General features: G+C 41.1%; 1 protein-coding gene across 2 annotated transcripts in view; it reads left to right on the forward strand.

The window, feature by feature from the left end:
- MTM1 (myotubularin 1) overlaps positions 1-21,363 on the forward strand; it is a 103,665-nt gene extending 82,302 nt beyond the window's left edge. For both annotated transcript variants that reach the window (XM_069063028.1, XM_069063027.1), the window contains exons 9-15: positions 3,525-3,713; positions 7,072-7,257; positions 9,213-9,419; positions 10,957-11,049; positions 12,096-12,209; positions 16,051-16,227; positions 18,831-21,363. In XM_069063028.1, coding sequence (XP_068919129.1) covers positions 3,525-3,713; positions 7,072-7,257; positions 9,213-9,419; positions 10,957-11,049; positions 12,096-12,209; positions 16,051-16,227; positions 18,831-18,998 — 1,134 coding nt within the window. In that variant the 3' untranslated portion in view covers positions 18,999-21,363. The remainder of the gene's footprint in view (positions 1-3,524; positions 3,714-7,071; positions 7,258-9,212; positions 9,420-10,956; positions 11,050-12,095; positions 12,210-16,050; positions 16,228-18,830) is intronic.
- The last annotated feature ends 674 nt before the right edge of the window (positions 21,364-22,037 follow it).

Raw genomic sequence — 22,037 nt, forward strand, 5'->3', positions numbered from 1 at the left:
AGCCACACACACATATGAGAAGAAAAGACGGATGTAGATACAGGTGTGTGTCAACACATATGTAACCAGCCACACACATATGAGAAGGAAAGACGGATGTAGATACAGATAGATGTCGACAGACATGTAACCAGCCACACACACATATGAGAAGGAAAGATGGATGTAGATACAGATGAATGTCAACACACATGTAACCAGCCACACACACAAGAAAGGAAGATGGGTATAGATTCAAATGTATGTCAACACATGTAATCAGCCACACACACACACAAGAAAGGAAGACAGGTATAGATACAGATTATGTCAGCACACATGTAACCAGCCACACACACACATGAGAAGGAAAGACAGATGTAGATACAGGTGTATGTCAACATACATGTAACCAGCCACACACATATGAGAAGGAAAGACAGATGTAGATACAGATAGATGTTGAAAGACATATAACCAGCCACACAGACACGTATGAGAAAGACAGGTGTAGATACAGATGTATGTCAGCACACACGTAACCAGCCACACACACATATGAGAAGGAAAGACGGATGTAGATACAGATGAATGTCGAGACACATGTAACCAGCCACACACGTACACATATGAGAAAGGAAGACGGATGTAGATATGGGTGTATGTCGACACACATGTAACCACACACACATACACACACACAGAAAGGCTGACATAGCCAGGATGCAGGGAGGGCTTTTTCCATCTGAGGGAGAACTGGCCATGTTGGTATATAATAAGGAGCCAGTCGATAAGAGATTGAAGCCAAGCAAGACAGAGGAAATGGCTGTGGGAGCCACTTGCTGCCACTGGAGTGCACGGGCAGCTACAGGCAGACAGTGGAAGCTTACTGGGCTGGCAGGCTGGACGGGCTGTGGAGGTGAAGCAGGGCTGGGGTGGGGGTTTCTTTTCTCTTTCTTCCCAGTACTGAGTACAGTGCTTGGCACATAGAGGGCACTTAAAGCCTAGTTAACTGCCTGGCACGTGGGGTCAGCTGCTAGACAGTAAGCATGATGCCCTGGTTTGCACTTGCCTAGTCACCCAGGTTATTTGTAATAAATTGCTCTTTTGTATCCCCTTCTGCATCTCCCCTCCCTTTGTGCACAAGGGTCATCTCTTTATCAGACTGGAGTAAAGCTAGTGGGAGATGCTGTCAAGGAATTGGAGGATGAGGGAGCTTGAGGTAAATGTGCTTCCTCTCTAAGGTGTGCGTGTATCTTGTCTGTATGTAGCTTATCGATGCCTGTTTGTGTATGTGCTGTCCTTTCCACTGAGATGTAAGTTCTTGGGGCACCTAGATGGCACAGTAGATCGAGTGCCAGGCCTGGAGTCAAGAAGACCTGAGTTCAAATGTGACTTCAGATGCCTACTAGCTGCGTGACCCTGGGCAAGTCACTTCACCTGTTTGCCTCAGTTTCTTCATCTGAAGATGAAGAAGAAAACGGCACACCGCTTCAGTATCTTTGCCAAGAACACACCAAATGGGGTCACAGAGAGTTGAAAATGACTAAAACAACTAAAACAACAACAACATAAGTTTCTTGAGGTCAGGGGTTGTTTGTTTGGGGTCTTTTTGTTTTTATCTTGCATTTGGCATGGTGCCTGGTGTACAATAAGTGCTTAATTAAATGTTTGTTGATTGACTAAAGTATGAGGTGAGGTTGTTAACTGAGGGAGTAAGAGGATAATAAATACTAAACTGACTGCATTTGAAGAGGTACACGACTCTTTGCCTTGTTTGATCACAGCACTGCCCTACTAAGGCCAAGGTCATGGCTTCAGCCCTCATGGTCTCATTAGTTTTGTTGTTCTTAGCTTTGTCGAAGCCTGAATGGCTCACTCCACCTGACTCTGTTGCCAGGGTACACCATTAGTCACAAAGGGGCATAGGGTATAGCCAAGACTCTTACAAGCAAAACAGCACATGCCCTGTTGATGGCATTTACACATACATCTTTGTGCATGAAAGAGCACTGATTGCACCTGAAAGTTATTAATTTACATTTGTTCCTCCAAATATTTTATGGCAAAAGCTTGTCACTGTCAGCTAGGCCTTCCTCTCTAGGTCATCTTCTTAGTGAAGCTTTATCATAGGGTGCTCAGAAGAGGTTCCCTGACTTTGTCCCCATAGAGCCATCTGCTTTGCCTTTCTCACTGAACCGCCATCATTGGAAGTTTGGCTTCACTGACGGAGCACAGACCGGGGCTTTTCCTCTGTTCCTTTATGGAGGCCGGTTTTTGTTGGATGTACTGAAAAGTGATGATGAAACCTGCCTTTCTAAGGATGACTTTAGAACTTGAGCTTTATTGTTTTGTTTAAACTGAAACTTCTTGGAAGTACTGACACATGTGTGTACCTTTAATTATGGGTTTGACAAAATTAATTCTAGCTACCATTTAATATTTTATTGTTAACTCCATTTTTGAAAGTGCCCTCCTAGAAAAAAGTAAACAAAAAGGGAAATTAGAATTATGGTGTGACAAAACCAAATCACATCGTGAGGAAATGATCTATTCTCTTTAAATACTGAAATTGTTTTACTATTTTGATGCAGGTATTTCTACAACATTTCCCACTTCCTTTTCCTCATTGTTATGGACACAAAATATTGTATTAATTTATAATACAGTTCTGCCCTCAGAAGATACTGACAGGTATTGGTGGCCTCTTTGCCCTTACACGAAGCCACCTAAGACTGCTGTTCACTCTCTTCTAATTCTTTTTCCTGCTTTTTAATAATTTTTTATATTTTTCATGATTTTTCTCTCCCTTCCTTCTCTGTCAGATGTTCCGTCTTGCTGCCATCAGCCATCCATCCCCTAGTCCTCTCCTATCCCCCAATTTCCTGCTTCTTATCTGATAGCACCTGGGAGACGAAATGACTCTTGTTTTTTAGCGTTGTGTCTAAAATCAGAAGAAAGAAACTCAGAATGAAAGATGGAAGAGTTCTCCCTGGGAGGAAAGAGCTGCACATTAGTGCTGAAAAGCAGAAAGACATCATGTGTTCAGAGATCTTTTGGTTGCCGTTTTCACTTGTGTGCACACACATACATGTGTGCATACATGCACACTTGTGTGTGCACACACATGTGCGTGCGCACACACACGCACCACACCACCCCTCTCCCTACCCCATCCTGCCCCAACGTCCTTCTGGGCCCTCAGCAGTATTCTGGATGGTTGTTAGGCACAAGGGACTTAAGGAGTTGATATAAAAAATCCTTTTTAAAAATTCTTCCCTGTTAAATCTGTTCCTATACGACAGCTTCAAAGGTACAATAAAAAATATCTTTTTAAATGATGAAATCTATTTTTAGTTGCTATAACTCAACCTAATCATACTGTGTAGTGTTTTCAGAAGTGCTCGATGTTGCAGAGGGAAGGGAGGGCCATCAGATTGCATGTGAATAATAATAATCTTCGACTGATTGCTCTGCTTTCCTTCACAGTGACACACTTTATCGCTGTGCTTCTCAGTGGCTGACAATTTCTAAACTTCACTTAGGTGCTGTCTTGGATTCATCCAGAAAATAAGAATGTCATCATGCGCTGCAGTCAGCCTCTTGTTGGCATGGGCGGCAAAAGGAATAAAGATGATGAAAAGTATCTTGATATCATCAGGGAGGCTAATGGACAGATTTCCAAACTTGCAATCTTTGATGCGAGACCCAGTGTAAATGCAGTAGCCAACAAGGTAAGCATACTGAGCTAATGACATTACTGGAATTGATTTTTCTTTACAAGGAAGTGTTTTGTAGGTATAGTTTATATTATTTAGTATTAATTAAAATTAATGGAGCTCACAGGCCACATTAGTCAGAACTGGAAAAAATCATAGGAATCCTAGAACCCTAGACCTGGAAGGAACAGTCCAGGCCACAGTCCAGTCTTCTGAATTTATACATAAGGAAACAGGCTCCAGGGAGGTTAGGATCATTTAGTCTAGCCTCCTCCTTTTACAGCAGAGGAAATGTAGAAGTCAAAGTCAGTATCAAAACTGAAATAAGACTTCGGTTTGTTTAAGGGGAAAGTTTTGGCCACAAGATGAATTCTGGTCAGAGTAGTTTGGTGTGATGTGCTGTATCGTGGTCTAGCCATTTAAACACCAGTCAGCACACTCTGGTAACTGCAAGATCCTCACTTTGTGCTTTGGGACATTTGGACCCAGAGTTACTGAAAGCTACCGAAATGTTAAGATGATTATAAATCCCAGTCGTCTATACCTCCACGTGCTGTGTAGATGGAGTACTAGCTCAGTTACTGGCCTGTTTGAAGACATGTGGCATATAAAAGAATTTGCCAAATGACTGAAGCTTATCCTTTTAAGTGCTAGAGTCTTTTTTATTTTAAATGATTTTGCCTCAAACCTTATAAAATGTAGCCCCCCTTATATGGAGGCTCCTGAACATAATTAAACGTTCTCTTGATGGCTAATAATGACTATTCATTATTGCTTTCATTGGGTACCCTCAGGAACCATTGAGATGTCAAAGGCTATTTGCCTCCTACAGCAAGTGACTCCAGGTTGCATGGTGGTGGTTGGTTGTTTTTTTTTTTAACTTCTTGTGTCTACCCTTGATGGTTTTGTGCTGGGGCAGGTGGCAGGGACCCTCTCCCCTGATATCTGTTGCATTGTCAGCTGGCATTTCTTACTGCTGTCCTTTTGCCTGCATCAAGCAGGCCTCTGATTTACCTTCTAATGTGCTGGTCCTAGTCTGCTGTCGCCTAGAAAAAAGACACAGGCACGCTTGTTAGATTTGTCTCTGCAACTAGTCAGGGAGCCATGAGGGCACTGGCTTAGCAATATCTCTTTTGTGTGCTCGGAGAATTTTTTTTCCTCCCTGGCTATCTTCTGAATGTCTGGGATCGCTGGGTAACTCTACATATGTATCTCTGTTTGTCAGAGGATAATAAAGCATAGAGCAACCACCTGGCCAGGGTTGTTAGAATGTAACAGAATCCCAAGCACTGGATTCGGAGTGTGAGGTACCTGGGTCTGACCTCTGCTTCTGCCACTTACCTGTGTGACCTTGAGCAAGTCATTTAACCTTGCTGTGCCTCAGTTTCCTCATCTGTAAAATGAAGGAGCTGAACTAGCTGACTTCCAGAGTGTCTGCTGCCTCTGAGTCCATAATCCCGTGATAGTGTCTGGAATGAAAACCTCCAGGGGCTTCTGTAAGTGTCAGCTCTTACTCATTAAGCCCAACCAGGTGAGCTCTCCTCAGCGTGCTTCTGGCTACTTGTCTGTGCCACCAGTGATTCAGATCATTTTAGGATTAGTACAAATCAAATCCAATTTTAAAGTTGAGATCCCTACAGTTGGAAGAGAAGCCCATAATGACTTTCCAAGTCAAATATGGGCTTCGTCTTGGATTGACCCCAGTTCCGTTTCCTTTCTGTTAGGATTTATAACACAGAGTTAGTGGCAGATATAAAAGTATACTTCATTTCCACAGAAATCTTTTGTTATGCAGGCATTTAAAACATCACTTCAGGTATTCAGAAGGTAGTTGTGTACTTTAAAAACCATATTTGAATTTGTAGAATACGTCAGCCATATCTCTGTCCAAATTCAATTCAGTCTACATTTATACTTAGTAAAATAGTGCCACTCTCAGTAAATGCTGCAGTAGTAGGGCTGCTGGTGAGTCAGAAGACTTGGGTTCAAGTTCTGACCCTGCCACTCGCCACCTAGATGAGTTTAATACAGCCCTGACCTGAAGGAGCCAACATCTCCTCATCACTCACCATATATGACTTTTCCATAACGCCCCCCAGTGGGGCCCTTCCCCAGCCTGGGCCCCTGGCATTCAGCTTCCTTTTGTGTCTTATCTTCCTCCGTTATATTGTACATTCGTTAAGGGCAAGGACTTTTTTTTTTCAAATTTCTCTCCCTAGTGCTTAGCATGTTGTAGACACTTAATATTTATGAACTGACTGTTGATTGGCGACATCACCTCCTGCCCACATCATCACCACATCCTTCACCCTCATTTCCTTAAACTCTAGCCCCCTCCAATGGCCCACTCCAGATCTATCTTTCCCTTCTGCTGTGTTCTCGAGAATGCCTGCTCCCTAATTAATAAACTTCTTTTCATCTGAAATCTTTTTCTTTCTCATTCCCTCCATCTTCTGGCATTTACCAAGACCTGGCTTCCACCTGTTGAGGAAAAAGGTTGTACTTTCACTCATATCCCCAACTCACTGGTTGTAGTAGGGAGTCAGAACACTCCTTGCTCCCCATTGTCACTTTCAAACCTTCCTTATGCCACCATCATTCGGCACTGTCTCCTCCTTTGAGGTTCATTCAGTCCATACTCATCGCCCAGTCAAGATTCTGGATGCTCTGTGCCTGGCTTAGAGTCTGTGTTTCCTTCCCCCTCCCCTGCCCTCCTTATGGCTACTGCATCGTGTCCCTCCCAGGGTCAGAAATAGACACGTGACATCTGTCCTGTGACTGGCCTTTTCCAATCAGATGTTTTCTTGGCAACCAGCTTCCTAATGCCTTCTTGCTCACTCTTTTAGCAGGCAGCTTGAAGTTAGTGTGTACTTTCCTTCTTTACTAGCCTTTGGTACAGATGATTGTGTTCCTTCAAGGTTCCTCAGCCTCTTCCCTAGGATGTGCCACAACACAGCCCACAGCTCTCTTCAAACAGATGGACACTAGGGTTTAAATCAGTGTTCCTTGTCACAGTGGCAAGATGAGCCAATGCTAGGTGGAGCAGATTTAAAAATGAGAGGCCACAGTCATCACCAGACATCTTTCCTTCCTTTGTCTCCTCTCCTAAGTATTTAGCACTGACCAAAAGATGACTTTACATTGTTAAAAAAAATCACTTGGAATACGAAGTCAAGCATATTTATTTCTCCCTCGGTGTGGTAGAGTGTGTTTCCTTTCTACGATTAACTCACTTTCCTTCTGCTAATTTTATACCTGGGAATTTGTGTAGAATGTGGACCTTTCAGGCCCTGACCCACTTCCTTCCATTTACTTGTAAGAATTTGTGATTATAAACCACTTTGAAAATATTGCATATTTTTTTCTTTGTTAGGCAACAGGAGGTGGATATGAAAGCGATGATGTCTATCACAATGCAGAAATTTTCTTCCTGGATATTCACAATATTCATGTCATGAGAGAATCCTTAAGAAAACTGAAGGATATAGTTTATCCTAATGTAGAAGAATCTCATTGGCTGTCAAGCTTGGAATCAACTCATTGGCTAGAACATGTCAAAGTAAGTCCACTTTAAAAATTAAAATCAAGGTTCTTCTTTCACAACATGACTAATATGGAAATATGTTTACTATGACTATACATGTATAGCCTAAATCAGATTGCATGCCATCTGGGGGAGGGAGGAGGGGAAAGGGCGGGGGGAAATTTGGTACTCAAATTCTTATAAAAGTGAATGTTGGAAACTAAAAATAAATAAATTTTTTAAAAAACAAAAAAATTAAAATCAAGGGCTTTTAATTTATATCATCAACTAATTTGTGAAAAACATGTATTTGGAGTCATGTATATTTGAATTTGTTACTGCTGTTCATTTATTGAAGACAGCCTAGTATGTTATTGAATTGGCAGTACATACCAATCCTGGAATGTGGCTGCCTGCTACTGACCTTCCTGAAGTAGGACATATGGCCTAAATAAAGGAAGAAGTCCCAGTGGATCTAGATTCAGGTGTTTCTTTCATTGAGACTCTCCCACCCATTCCAGTGACACTCATCATGTTTGCAGGGTACCAGGAAGCTTACTATACAGTCCCTAGTGCATTATGTTTATATTGTCTCTTTAAAACACTCTCTCTAGCCTATGATCATATTTGACAGGAAGGTAAAATATTTCCAAGAAGGCAGGAAGTAACAGGATTTAGTGACTGATTGGAGGTAGGGAGAGGAAAGGGAGGAAAGAATTAAGACTAAGGTTTTGAGACTAGATGGTAAGAATGGTAAAACCTCATTAACTACAATTTGATTTTGTAATTGACTCTTGGTTTTTCCTTGAATGGTACCAGACTAGTGAGGTTATACTACGGGACTGTAGTCAAAGAATAAAACAGGGGCCTATGCCATGACCATTAGAATTTTGACAGTTCCTTTCCATGTGACTACACAAATCACCAGTTGTAATGATAACACACTCATCTGAATGGACTAACCCAAAGGCTTGCCTGTCCAGCTGCATGGGATTGCCTGGGCAGTGTCTGTTTTTCACTCACTTTGTTCCATTGCAGATAGCTTGACCAGTCTTTTCTAGTCACTGAGGTAAGGTATGTGTCACATTCTGGTTCTGGGGCTCCATGGGATTGGTATGGTGTCATCTGTTTAGAACACATGGAGAACCCCATTAGTAGGTAATCCTTCTGTTTGATCTCTGGGCCAAAGATCTTCCATGCCACCGGTGACTGCCTTTGGGAGGAAAACCTTTAGGGCTACATTTTGTTCTAATGAGTCAGAAGGTTGTTTTTTAAGCTCAATGAACAATAAACTTGGTGGGATCTCCTATTCTGCACACTGTCCGGTCAGTCGTGCACCCTTCCTACCAGAGGTGTGGCTTACTGTGGGAAGTCCTCCTCAAATTCCTGTACAGACCATTGACACAGGTTTTCAAGAGGCGAGAAATCAGCAGTTGCTGGCATTTCTCAGTCGCCCTTTTCACCTGTCATTTTGTCCTTTCTTTTGAAACCCTCACCTCTTAACTTTTGAAGCCCCAGCACTGCTAGATCTGTTTTTAAAATCATCTTTTCTTGAGCAGAGATTGTTCTCTGCACATTTTGCTGGCCTCCCTCTAGAACAATGCCTGGGGATGCGGCCTGTTTCTTTGTTCCAAGTACATGGACTCTCAGTGTGATTGGCCTTGGTGCCCCTTTAGACCAAGTTCTCCAGACTCATTTCTCTTCGATCCTTTTTTCACTATTCCTTCTCATAATCTTATTCATGCTAATAAATACATCCATGTAAGCAAATGCTTTAGGAATTTTTCTATTTCTTGAATGAGTTCATATTGGAAAAAAAAGCTGATTCTATATGTTCAGATCTTCCATGCATAGAAATTTCTCTGTTTTAGAAATAAACTACTTTTTAAAACAGGTTTTGCTGATATCTAAAACAGATTTTAATCACAGCAATAATTTTTCATCATCTTAATTATCGGCATTTTAAAAGGTACTTTTTTGTTGTTTTCCAGTTTGTCTTGACAGGAGCTATTCAAGTTGCAGATAAAGTAGCCTCTGGGAGAAGCTCAGTATTGGTGCATTGCAGTGATGGATGGGACAGAACAGCACAACTCACTTCTCTAGCCATGTTAATGTTAGACAGCTACTACCGGACCATTACAGGCTTTGAAGTATTGATACAGAAAGAGTGGATCAGCTTTGGACACAAATTTGCATCGGTAATTTTTTTAAAAGCAAAATCTGTTGTATTAGAGTTTAATATTACAGACATCTGTGATGAAAAAAACTAGCCGTTTGGGATGGCTAAGTGGCACAGTGAATAGAGCACCGGCCCTGGAGTCAGGAGGACCTGAGTTCAAATCTAGCCTCAGACACTTAACACTTAACTAGCCATGTGACCTTGGGCAAGTCACTTAATCCCAATTGCTCTGCCTTCACCCCTGCAAAAAAACAAACCAAAAAACCCTAGCTGTTTAAAGCATGCATTTCCTTTACCTGTGGAATATTAGAATTTTACACTGTTTGAAAATGTACAACTCCTCGGATTACTAAAAAGTGTTTCTAAAACCATGTTTTTCCATTTAAACACATCACAGTTGAGTTCTTAATTGCAAACAATAAAAAGGGTTTTTTTCAGTATTGAAAATTTTCTAAAATCACATTAAACAAAAATAGCTGCTTTCTGTAGTTTATAAACTATGAAACTTTACTTTTGTAGTCATTTTAATTTACCCAACATTTATTAAGTACCTTTTCTTATTAAGGGCCTGTATTAAGTTGTTTTTAATCATCTTATATAGACTTTGATGCTTCATCTAAATCCCATTGGGGACCAAAAATTAATTGGAAAGAAAGCCGTGAAGAAATATGTTTTTTTGTTTGTTTTTAAGAGCAAAGACTCATTGCTTTGTCCATGATCTTACGATTATATATCTCATTCTGGAAGGGATTTTAGAGAACATCTGGTCCAACTCCCTCATTTTGTAGATGAAAAAACTGAGACAGGATTTGAACTGCAGCCTTGTGACTCCTTATTGAGTACTCTTTGCACTGACCATGCTGATTCTCTGGTTCACAGTTGTGCCATATAAGGATTGGCATCTTGGTAACTGTGAAAACCTCCTGGGCTCTCTTCAGCTTTTTGTACTCCTGAAACATTTCTGTTCGGTAGCTTATTCCTTTTTATCTGCAAGTGGCCCTGATAGTAAAAATAATAGATGCGGATCCTTATTGTAATAACACAAAATGGTTATATTGATATTGCAGGGTGTCCAGGTTTGAATTCCTTAAATAGAGGAATACACGCACTGAATTCCTAGCACTTCAAAAGCCTGGGCCACTTGCCTTTTTCTGAAGAGTATACTGATTTGTAAGCCTCCACTGTCATCCTTCTCCAGTCCTTCGTTGTGGTGTAGAAGCATTGCACAAGCCCTGCTGCACTGATCAAACTGGCCATACCGGCACTTGAGTGGGCTGCAGACCAGGCTTGGGGCAGGGGGATGATGGTTTTGGCCACAGCAGCTCTTGAAGATTGTCTTCTAAGTGATGGGGAGAGGGGGGCGGGGGGGAGGACTTTGGGAGCCACACCAGTAAAGGGAATAGCTGTAACAATGAAATCCGAAATCCTGTAAGTGTTAAAGTACTTGTCTATTGTACATCTGAAAAGAAGGCAGATGCTGCTTAAACTGAGGAAGACAAATTAGTGTGCAAACTTGTTTCCTTGAAATTTCAATCAAATGTCTTGTTTCATTTCAGAGAATAGGTCATGGGGAGAAAAATTATGCTGACACTGACCGCTCTCCTATTTTTCTCCAATTCATGGATTGTGTATGGCAAATGTCTAAACAGGTAAAGCATGTATCAGTGATTTGATCTGATTGGTAGAAGGACTCTATCAATATGATATCAATGAGATAAACCTGGTCACATTTTAAAGGAAGAAAAATCTATCCCAGATTTATTTGAGATCACCAGCTTTTCCCATCATTTCTACTTTTACTGCTTCCCCAGTGTTGGCTCTCTTATCATTAAACATAGGTGCTAGGGTGTGAATGGGTAGGGTTTTATGGCTCTTTTTTGACTGGCCAGAGGGGAAATGATGGGGGAGAGTTTTGGGGGAGGGGAGCTATCTCCCCAGAGGAGATTCCAGGCATGACACAAGCAAAAAGTATTGGTAGGTACATGACAAGGATTGGAAAACGTAATATTTGGAGTTACCCTTTTGGTTAATTATGGTCCTTGTCTTTATAGTCAGTCTGATGACTATTGAAGCAATTCTTTTTTTTTTAGATGTTGCTTTTTGGAGGGGGGAAGGTAGGGCAATTGAGGTTAAGTGACTTGCCCAAGGTCATACAGCTAGTTTTGTATTAAGTGTCTGATTCTGGATTTGAACTCAGGTCCTCCTGACTCCAGGGCCGGTGCTCTATTCAGTGTGCCACCTAGCCGCCCTGATTGAAGCAATTCTTTAGGACACAGAGTGAAAGAGGGGGTAAAAAAAATTTCAAAAGCAGTCAGAATGCAGACTAGCTTCCTATGTGTGACATGATGGATGTGTACTTCCAATGGAACTGCAGGTGGCTAAGGCCAGCCTTGCTCTGGATGGAACGTCCTTCAGCAGTCACAGCATTTGCATTCAGCTAAAGTACTGTACTCAAACTCCAGGCAACAGTATTTCTTATGTGCCAGTCAGAGTACTAAATACCGAGTGTATGAAGAAAAGCAACGCTCAGTCATCTGTCCGAAACAGCGAGTGATTTTGGTGCATCTTCTCTTCAGTAGAAATGCCCGTTTTAGAATTTATCATTTTTAAAGTTACCTCGAAGACCAATACCTAATTTTTATCTGTTTTCTGTGTGTGTGCGTGCACACGCGTGTGCCTGTGTGTGTTCTGCCAGTTTCCTACAGCTTTTGAATTCAATGAACAATTCCTGATCACCATTTTGGATAATCTCTACAGTTGCCGCTTTGGTACTTTCTTATTCAACAGTGAATATGCTCGAGAAAAAGAGGTGGGTAGATTCCAGTTGCATGTGATAAACATTTGTTAGTAAATACTACTCATCTTTTAATACAAACTCTCTGGTTGTATGAAGTCTGCCATGACAGGGGAAAATGTAGAGGAAGCTGAAGGTTTTTGGCTCCTTATTGTGCTTGGTGCCATTTAGTCATTGACACTAAAGCTAATCCCCCCGAAGAGAGTGACTTGAAGACCTATCATGGTAGTGAAGTGCAAGCCCAATAGATACTCCTAAAGCACTTACTCTGAGCACTGGGGATACAAGGACAGGCAGAAAGACCATCCCTGCCTACCTTCAAGAAGCTTATGGTCCAGTGAGAAAAGACAGCACATAACGAAAGCTGAAGGGGTGGGGAGGGGAACAGGAAGTAATGAGTAGAAGGAGGGAGAAAGGTACCTGGCATAGTCAGGAGCAGAGCCTGAATTGGAATAGATGCATGACTGGCCTGGGCTCTTTCCTTAAAGGAAAGTTTCGGGGAGGAGCCCCCCAATCAGAGGAATGAACCACAGGGGCATCATGTACTTCCAGTGTGAGAAGTCCAAGGGTGGAGCCTGGAGAGAAAAAATGTATACAAAATTGATGAATCTTTAAAAACTGACATCTGAAACTCAACATGTCCAAAACTGAACTCATGTTCTCCCCTCCAGTTTTCCCCTCCCCACAATGTCCCTATTACCATGGAGGATACCACCATCCTCCCAGTCACCTAGCTCACAGCCCAAATGTCATCCTTGGCTCCTCACGCTCTCTCACCTCCCATGTCCATTCTGTTGCCAAAGTTCTCTCACTTCTACCTTCCTAATATCCATCACATATGGCCCCTTCTCTTCTCTAATATGGTCACCACCCTGGTATAGCCATTCTTCACCTCACACTTTGACTGTCACAATGGCCTCCCTACCACAAGCAAGACTCTCCTCATTGTAGCCTGTCCTCCAAGCAGCTGCAAATGAGCTGATCTGATCATGGGTCCTACCCCCCACCTAATAAACTACAGTGGCTCCCTGTCACCTCTAGGTTCAAAAAGAAAATCCTCTATTTGGCATTCAAAACCCTTCATAACCTGCTCTCCCCAGCTTTCCAGTCTTCCTACACCGCCCCCCCCGCCAGGTATCACTCAGTGACACTGGCCTCCTTCCTGCTCCTCCCACAAGACACCTTCATCTCCCACCTCCAGGCAATCTCCCTGACTCCCTCCCATGCCTAACATGCTCTTCCCCCTCATCTCTGCCTCCTGGCATCCTTCAAGTCTCAGCTACAATCCCACCTTATACAGGAAGCCTTTTCCAGTTCCCCTTAATCCTAGTGCCAGGGGTGGGGAACCCTCAGCCTGGAGACCACATGTGGCCCTCTAGGTCCTCAGGTGTGGCCCTTTGCTGAGTCCAAATTTTCTAGAACAAATCCTTCTGTTAAGGGGGTTTGTTCTGTGAAGTTTGGATTCAGTTAAAGGGCCACATCTGAGGACCTAGAGGGCCACGTGTGGTCTCCAGGCTGAGGGTTCCTCACCCCTGGTGGAAGGCCTTCCTTTTGGTGACTTTCCTGTTTGTCCCATCTATAGCTTCTTTTTGCTTAGCTCTTTGCATTCTGTCTCGCCCTTAGCCCCCGAGTTTGTTGTAAGCAAAGACTGTCATTTGCCTTTCTCTGTATCCCCACTGCTTCTCACAGTGTCTGGCACATAGTAGGCGCTTCATAAATATTTCTTGACTCTTTAATAGCTTTGAGTCTTGACTGCAGTAATAGAGTATATGGTCTCTTGTAACTGTCCAACAAATCATTTTATTTTTTGTATTTATTGTCTTTCTGTATTTTCATTTTATTTATTGCACTTATTGATGTATTTTTATTTCTTTCCTAAGCTCTCTTTTTCTTCCTGTCATTTATAGCTAGCATTTGGTAGAAGTTACTTGGAATTTTTAGAATATAACAGACATCTAGATTTTTCAAAATGAACATTGAGTCATCTGGATGGCACTTCCAGATCACCTGGATGTTGGTTCTGTGTCGATAGACCATCTGGGCAGTTAAATGATGCCTTCCCTTTTTACTCAGATTCAGAATAAATTGAAAACTTCATTGTCTTCACAAGAATAAAATTATCTGCTGTGAACACTTTCTTCTTTTTTTTTCTTTTTGGAGGGGGAGGGCAGGGCAGTTGGGGTTAAGTGACTTGCCCAAGGTCACACGACTAGTAAGTGTTAAGTGTCTGAGGCCAGATTTGAACTCAGGTCCTTCAGACTCCAGGGCTGGTGCTCTGTTTGCTGCACCACCTAGCCGCCCCTATGAACACTTTCAAATGAAGAAATAGCTGTTTGCTCACTTGGACTAAAATGATCAGGCCATATGTTAAACATATTTTTGGTTTTTCCAGAAACACTTTTGCTTGGGTCGCCAGGCTACTCAGTGTCGTGGTACTGCTTCCTCCTAAGCCCCCCAAAAAAGAATCATCACCAAAAATGGATCATAATGGGGTTCCCATTGGGCGAGCTCCAGTGGGAAAAGCCCTGGGTTTGGAGTCAGAGGAACAGGCCACGTCATGTGATTTAGGGACGTGTTTCCTCATATGCCGGATGTGGGAGTTGCACTCACTGACCAGCGATGATGATAACAGCTTGGATCTGTGGAGTGCCTTAAGCTTAGTCAGGTGTTTAACATGTGCTCATTTAGTTGGTCCTTACAACAACCCTTCGAAGTAGGTGGTGTTCTCATCCCCATTTTATACATGAAGAAACTTGCCCAGTGTCTAATAATAATGATAATCATGATAATAACAATTAACTAGCATTTATATGGTGCTTACTATGTGCCAGCCACTGTGCTATGCGCTTTACAAATATTACCTTACCTGATCCTCACAACAATGCCAAGTGGTAGGTGCTATTCTTATTCCCATTTTACAGATGAGGACATTAAGGTAAACAGTAGTTAAATGACTTGCCCAGGGTCACACAGCTAGTAAGCGCCAGAGATAAGATTTGAACCCAGCTCTTCCTGACTTCAAATACTGCACTCTTATCTGCTCAGCCAGACTGCATCTCTCAGACCCTTCTGCCTCTAATTTTGTTCCTGTGATCTTTACTAGCTGTTATTAAAAGTATTCCAGATGGATTGTCCCTCTAGAGCATAGGTTCCCAGAGTGGGCAGTACTGCCTCTAGGGGGCGCTGGAACGATGGGGCGGTGGCAACAGTAACCTTGGGTGCAATTGGGGGGTGTTGAATAAAAATAAGGCGGCAGTGGGAGCATAAGGAAGGAAGGGAAGATGAGAAAATTTTGAAAAACCATTCATACATGTTGTGTAACAAAGTTAAAGTCATAGTGATTACGTTATTTTCCAAATAAACACAGAAAATGCAAGTTATCAGTGGTTAAATCTGCTGATGGGTCTTAAAAAGCAAGTGTTGACAGATGAGGGCATTGCACATTGTTGGGAAGTCCAGCATGCATTGGCAAGAATGTGTGTGTGTAATGACTTGTTTATAATACAATACAGTTACATGATGCAATATTTTGTCATCAGAATTTCAATGCAGGAAAAAAAACCCCACGAATTTACAATAAACTATTAAATTTAAGATGCATCATTTTAAAATATATATATATATATATATATATAATTTTGAAATGATGCAGACTTTCAAAAAATGTTAAAGGGTTAAAGAAAGTAGATTTTTAAGGGAATACTGAGTAATTTTTTTTTTTTTGAAAAGGGGACAGTAGGCCAAATAAGTTTGGGAACCTCTGCTCTAGATGCAGACACAGCCTAAGATGATGCTTACCTGTTTGGATGTGTGTCTCTCTTTTCACCCAGGCTTTCTGGTTTTCTTCTTTCTACAGAAAGTTATGATGAAAACTCTTTCTTTGTGGTCAATGATAAACAGTGATAAAGGAAAGTACACAAACCCTTTTTATACTAAGGAGCTGAACCGAGCTTTATACCCAGTTGCTAGCATGCGCCATTTGGAACTCTGGGTGAATTATTACATTAGATGGAACACAAGGATGAGGCAACAAGTAAGTGAAATAAAATTATTACCAAGACAGTGATGTTCTAGACTTGAGTAATTCTTTTCCATTTTAGATCTTGCTGGCGGGAATGTTTTCGAACATAGTGAGAGAAACTATTAAACCCAAAAGAAGTACTTGGAAATGAGGTTTTGTTTATTGAAAAGTTCATTTAAGCCAGTAACTAAGATAATAAAAGCCAACATAGACACTATTATAATTTATAAACTTCCTACCATCTACAGAAATGTGGAAGTTTCTGAATTGTGTTGGTCCATATGTATAGTTAATATCATAAAGTTGTCAGCTATCACTGAAACAATATTACACTCCTGTACATCTATCTACCCTGCCTTAGAGGCCAACTCTCTGGATGAGAAAATGGATTGTTCCCTTTTCCCCATTCAGGTCTTGCTAAATCTTCAAGGGTACAAGCATGAGAATTGTTTCTTGTTATTGAGGACCTTAACTCCAGAGTAAGGATAACTGACTGGTTATTGAACAGCAAGTCTTCTGTGGCCAACCAAAACTGAAAGCCATGTGTGTGGTTTTTTTGTTGGGTTTTGTTTAGTAAAAAGCCCTGCATCTCATTTTGAGTCCATGGAGCCTTCCATTTACTGAACAGCCTGGTATCCCTTCACTTAGCTATTTGTTTCGAGCATTACAAGTATTCAGTATTCTTGTGCTTAAGTTTTTCCCTGAAGTTTTGGTGGGGAGATTTAGGAACATGCTGTATCCAACAGACCAACCTTTACAATCCAGCCTTTGGGAAGAAACATGCTTTTATTGAGACAGGAATTTTTGGGCACCAGCAGATTCCCTTTTCTGTGTTCTGTCTCCTATATTGTTTATGCCATTCAGGCGGCTGGTAAGATGCCAGTCAGGGTACTCTTTTCTCTCATTGGGATGTTGCCAGTTTCAGGCTGGCACTTGTGTTTTAAGGTCTCTGATGCTTGCATGAAAAAGACTCCTGCTGCTTAGTGATGTGTATTCTTTTGGGAAGCGTGAGATTCCCGGGCCTGAGAACGTTGGCTGGCTGAATCTGGGATTTCAGAAGCACACTGAGAGAATTTACTTAGCAAGAGTTTCAGTGTTTCCGATAGCAAGTAAAGAACTAAACACTTTTCCAGGGCTACAGAATTTTTTTTTCACTGCAATTACAGAAAATATTTTCCTTAATAATGGCCCATAGCTACAGCACTATACTTCTCTTGTAAAATGTGCCTCCTCTATGTTTATTTTGACCTTTCTGCCACTGGCAATTAGAAGTAATAGGTCAATGCTTTCTGTAGAGATTGTAGGCTTCCTTTTCATTTTGGCAATAGGAGGTCTTCTTGAAAATCAGAGGAATTAAAAGCAATTCATTTGTGACCAGATAAAGGGAGAAATAATAAATGAAGAACTGGGTTTGAAAACCCATCTTGAAAAGAACAAGTCGAATCTATTTCCTTTATATTCACATAAGTTCAGAGTAATTAGAGACTTGAGGGTGTAATTGAGCTTGGATGGATAGCAATGTTCTTCCTTGAGCAGATTTTCACTTGGAAGACAACAGAGGAATAAAAGCAGTCAATTGTCTGCATGATTTACCACAATGGGGTGCATGTTCATATCTTTACATCCAGGAGCTCTGCGCCTGGGCTTTTTTCATAGGATTTGTTGAGAGAAAAAGACCTTAAAATGGAATTGTGAGTTAATTGTGATCAGCACAGTTCGGCACTGCCCTTAGGGATTAATTGGGAAGCCAAGTAGTCAGCAGCTGCGCTGACCTAGCTAACAAACAGACATTGATGGAGCACCTGAAGGGTGCATGGTGTGTGGACATGACAGTGTTTGGGGCTGAAAAGAAGAAACCTGGTCTAAGCCTGACCAGCAGCTCCTCCCCAGCCCCCTCCCAAATGAAAACCAAAAACCCCGGGCAGAATTCACGAGAAGACTGATGGTCCTTTTGGTGGAGCGCCAGCACCAGTGAAGTTCTGCAATATCCTCATTAACTAGAAGCAGAACATTGCCATCAGAATCAGGAGTAGCTGTTTTGTCATATTGGGAGCCCAGCTCTTTACCCTCACCTCTCACCTGGTAGCTTGCTGATCATTCTCCCGGTGTCCTTTGAGGACACCTGCTTTGGTCATAGCTGTTTATGTTCTTGATTCAGGCTGGATGTGGTTAGGACCCTGTTAGGTCAAGGAAAAAAAAACAAAAGAAACATTCCAGTAGATGGTAGCAAGCTGAACAACATGGGATTGAGTCTTGTTTAGTTATTTTCAAAATGGCGTTCCACTCCAACAGTACTAGAAAAATTAAAGGGAAAACAAAGAGCAGTTTGCATTTTGAGAGCCTATATACTCTTACTAGCATTGCTAGCTGCCTGGGGAACATACATGTGTGTGCTGTTGTCTGCTGGCTGAGCCGCCACCTGACCTTGGAATGGGCATCTGCAGAATTTGAAGTTAATGGGGGGAAATGGAGATGGAGAAATGGAATTTTGCTCTTTGATCATCTTTGCTGAAATGTATCGGTGTCAAGGTTTCAAGGCAAATTCAGTTACTCCAGTGGCATTTTACAATACAGTCAAAGTAAAGGGTGCCCCTTTTGTGTGTGTGTTTCTCCAGCAGCCAAACCCAGTGGAGCAGCGTTACATGGAGCTTTTGGCTTTACGGGATGAATATGTGAAGAGGCTGGAAGAAATGAAAATGACCAACTCCGCCAAACTTGCCGGCTCCTCGGCTTCCTCCTCGGCCACCTCCCAAATGATGCCCCACGTCCAGACTCCCTTTTAAAGGGAGAAGCCCGCGCTAGTTTAGATCTCCTGTTCTAAAAGAGGAATATTTGAATGCTTCCGATTTGCACATTTTTCTTAGGGATTTTTTGTTTGTTTGTTTGTTTTTGCATCCACATAGAGCTTGAACTAGCGCAATCCTAACCTCTTAAACATGTGCCTTTCATAGTCCATCATTGGAGGGAGATGCAGTGTCCTCACAGCCATTGGAATAATAGGAAGGGTTTTGAGGAAAATGTAATGCAATTAGTTTTTTAAAGTGTTTTTATTAACTGTAGTTTACATCTTAAATGCTATGGATACAATCTACTTTATGTATTTAAACAAAGCATCAGTGTTTTGAATTAGGGGTTTAAAAGTTAGGAATAGATTTTTTTTCCCGAGTTTATTCTAATAGCTTACGTTACTTTACATTGTCTAAAATGCAACCAGATATAAAAGATGCTAGTGTTAATGCCAATATAAAAATCAAACTTGCTTAGTATAGGTCTCCAGAAATAAGATTTTTTAAATAATGGCCAAATTCTTTACCATTGCAAATGATGCATTTAGGAAAAGTTACTGTAGGTGAGAGTTTTTCCTCATTTTGGAAATGACACTGTCTCAGACATATTTAAACTCACCCCATGGCAAACTTACTGAAGGATGTAGAAAAGTGATACACAGTCTGGGCAAGCAGGGGTGTGTCAGGGGCACGCCCCCACCAATGCAGGCACAGGCCCATTGCCCTAGACTAAAGAGAGGTTTCTTTTTCCAAGAAAACATCTTTCTGGTAGGCCTCAATTAAACAGATAAAACACTTATCAGCTTTCCAAGCATTTTTGAAATCTCTTCTGTTCAAGAAGTCTAAAACAGAGACTGGTTTTCAGTTTGGGGCAAAACCTTGTTATAGCCTCATTCTAAATGTCACTGCTGTGCTGCTCTCGTCCATATTTTCTAAAAGTCTGTGCCTGGCCAGAGCAGCCTGCATACAGGTACCAAAGTTGGATTGAGCATCTCTCCTGTGGGTTGGTTTTTTTTTTGCTGCATTATAAATCGAAGGTGACTCTCCATAGGTACATTTCATCTGAGAGTGTGTGTCCTTGAGAGGATTGTGAGAAGTTTCAGTTTAAATGGTTTTTCCAGTTAGGACATAAAACTGATTCTACAACCTCTTACTTGAAGCATTTGGCAATTTTGCTTTTTTTGGGTATGCCTTTCAGTGCTATTAAATGCAGTTTAAGAAGCACAAACCTTTCTCTTTGCTATTTGAACTAATTCATATGGGAAACCTATTTGGGGAAGCATTTAGGCTATTCTGATACATTCAATATGTTTTACAGTAATTTGTAAAGAACTATTTATAGCTGATGTGATTATATTTTCAAGTAGTTATCTGCGCAAGGAGAAACTTATCTTTGTAAATTATTGTATAGGCCATAGCCGCGTGGATCTACCAAAAAAGCCCGCCAGAGAGTGCAGTGGTGTAATATACACATTATGTAAGTAGAGGAATGGCTCTCAACATGATCATGCTTTTTTTTAAACACTGTAACACTGTAAATAGTTCGTGCATTGCATTTTAACCACACGTTTTAGTCCCATAAGAATTAAGCATAATAGCTTAATAGGACTTTGGGATGTTATAAAAACTTTTTCACTGCAATAATAATTGAACACCTGCTCTGATCAATGTATTGTACTAAAAAAATTGCACTATATTTTCAGGGAAATAACTATTTGTATTACGTTCTAAATTCCCAGGATTTCTACCTATAATTTTCTCTTTCTATGTTTTGTATGCTTTTCATTGTCTTTCAGTAACAGTGTTCTAAGACTCTTCAAAAGCTCTCTAAGTATTAGTTAATGGGCATTTAAGTAAATGCATTAATTCAGTGAGCAAGGACACTCAAATATATGTTTTCTGCTTGGAGCGACTTATACATATATAACTTTATAATATGGTTTTGAAAGCATAATTGCCTTTACTCTGGATTTTGTTTTTGAAGTTCTGTGATGGAGATACAGAGCAAAGCCTCATGGGGAAGAGAGCAGTTTATAGTGGGGGAGAAATTATAAAGCCAAACGGGATTTTTTACTTAATCAATATTTTATGAGAATAAGCGCAACTTGGATGAATCTCATAAGGCAAGAGCTGGAACTAGTGGTCTTGCCGTTTCATGACATTAAGCAGATCCCCTGAAGACATCCAGAGGCCAGATGAGATCGCATCCTCTCTTTTGATGGAGTAAGTAATTCATTCCAAGACTGCCTGGAAAAACTTGTTCAGTTGGCTCATGCATCAGAAAACAAAAATGTAATGGGATAAGTTTTCATTGGTCTTTAAAGTGAAATTGGCTGTCATTAAATAAAAGGCTATGAAAATACTTTTAATGTTTTGTGTTCTTTTAAAGCTATGAGCATCTTCTGATACAGTCTGAGTGCAAGCATTCAGGAGGCTTCTTTTATTAACATGCTATTTCTCTGTCCTTATTTTAAACTACTCCAGCCTGGATTTTCTTATTTCCACTTTTTTTGTTTCACCATTCTAATTGATATCCATTCCTTGGGTTAGTTCTATGTAATACAACATATTGATTTCTTCGCTATATCTTTTTATAAGACAATTATCAATACTCAGCAATAAGATGAATATTCACCCAAATCTTTATTTTTATAGACTTCTCTTACATTTTAAAAGGTGATACTTAAAGTAAGCAGGATTTTCTGGAATCTCTAATCTAATACCTTTCATTTTTTGTAAAAGCACTTGAGAAGTAGAGAATGGTATAGTGAAAAGAGTGCTAGATTTGGTAGTGAGTGACCTGGGCTCAAGTCCCTAGTCTGCTTCTTATATGATTTGGGGAAAGCTCCCTAACCCCTCTCAGCTTCCACTTACTCTTCTCTAAAATGAAAAGGTTGGACCCAGTGACCTATAAGGTCCTTTCCATCCCTAAAATCGATGATCAAGACAATGATTAACTGGGACAATTGGTTTGCCAATTTGCCCCTTTCAGTATTTACAATTTGTGGCAATGTAGCTGCAAGTACCCTGGCATCC

The sequence above is a fragment of the Petaurus breviceps genome, unplaced genomic scaffold, assembly GCF_028583685.1.
Source record: "Petaurus breviceps papuanus isolate PSGF00001 unplaced genomic scaffold, PetGlider_PUasm1.0 90535, whole genome shotgun sequence".
NCBI classification, from domain to species: Eukaryota; Metazoa; Chordata; class Mammalia; order Diprotodontia; family Petauridae; genus Petaurus; species Petaurus breviceps.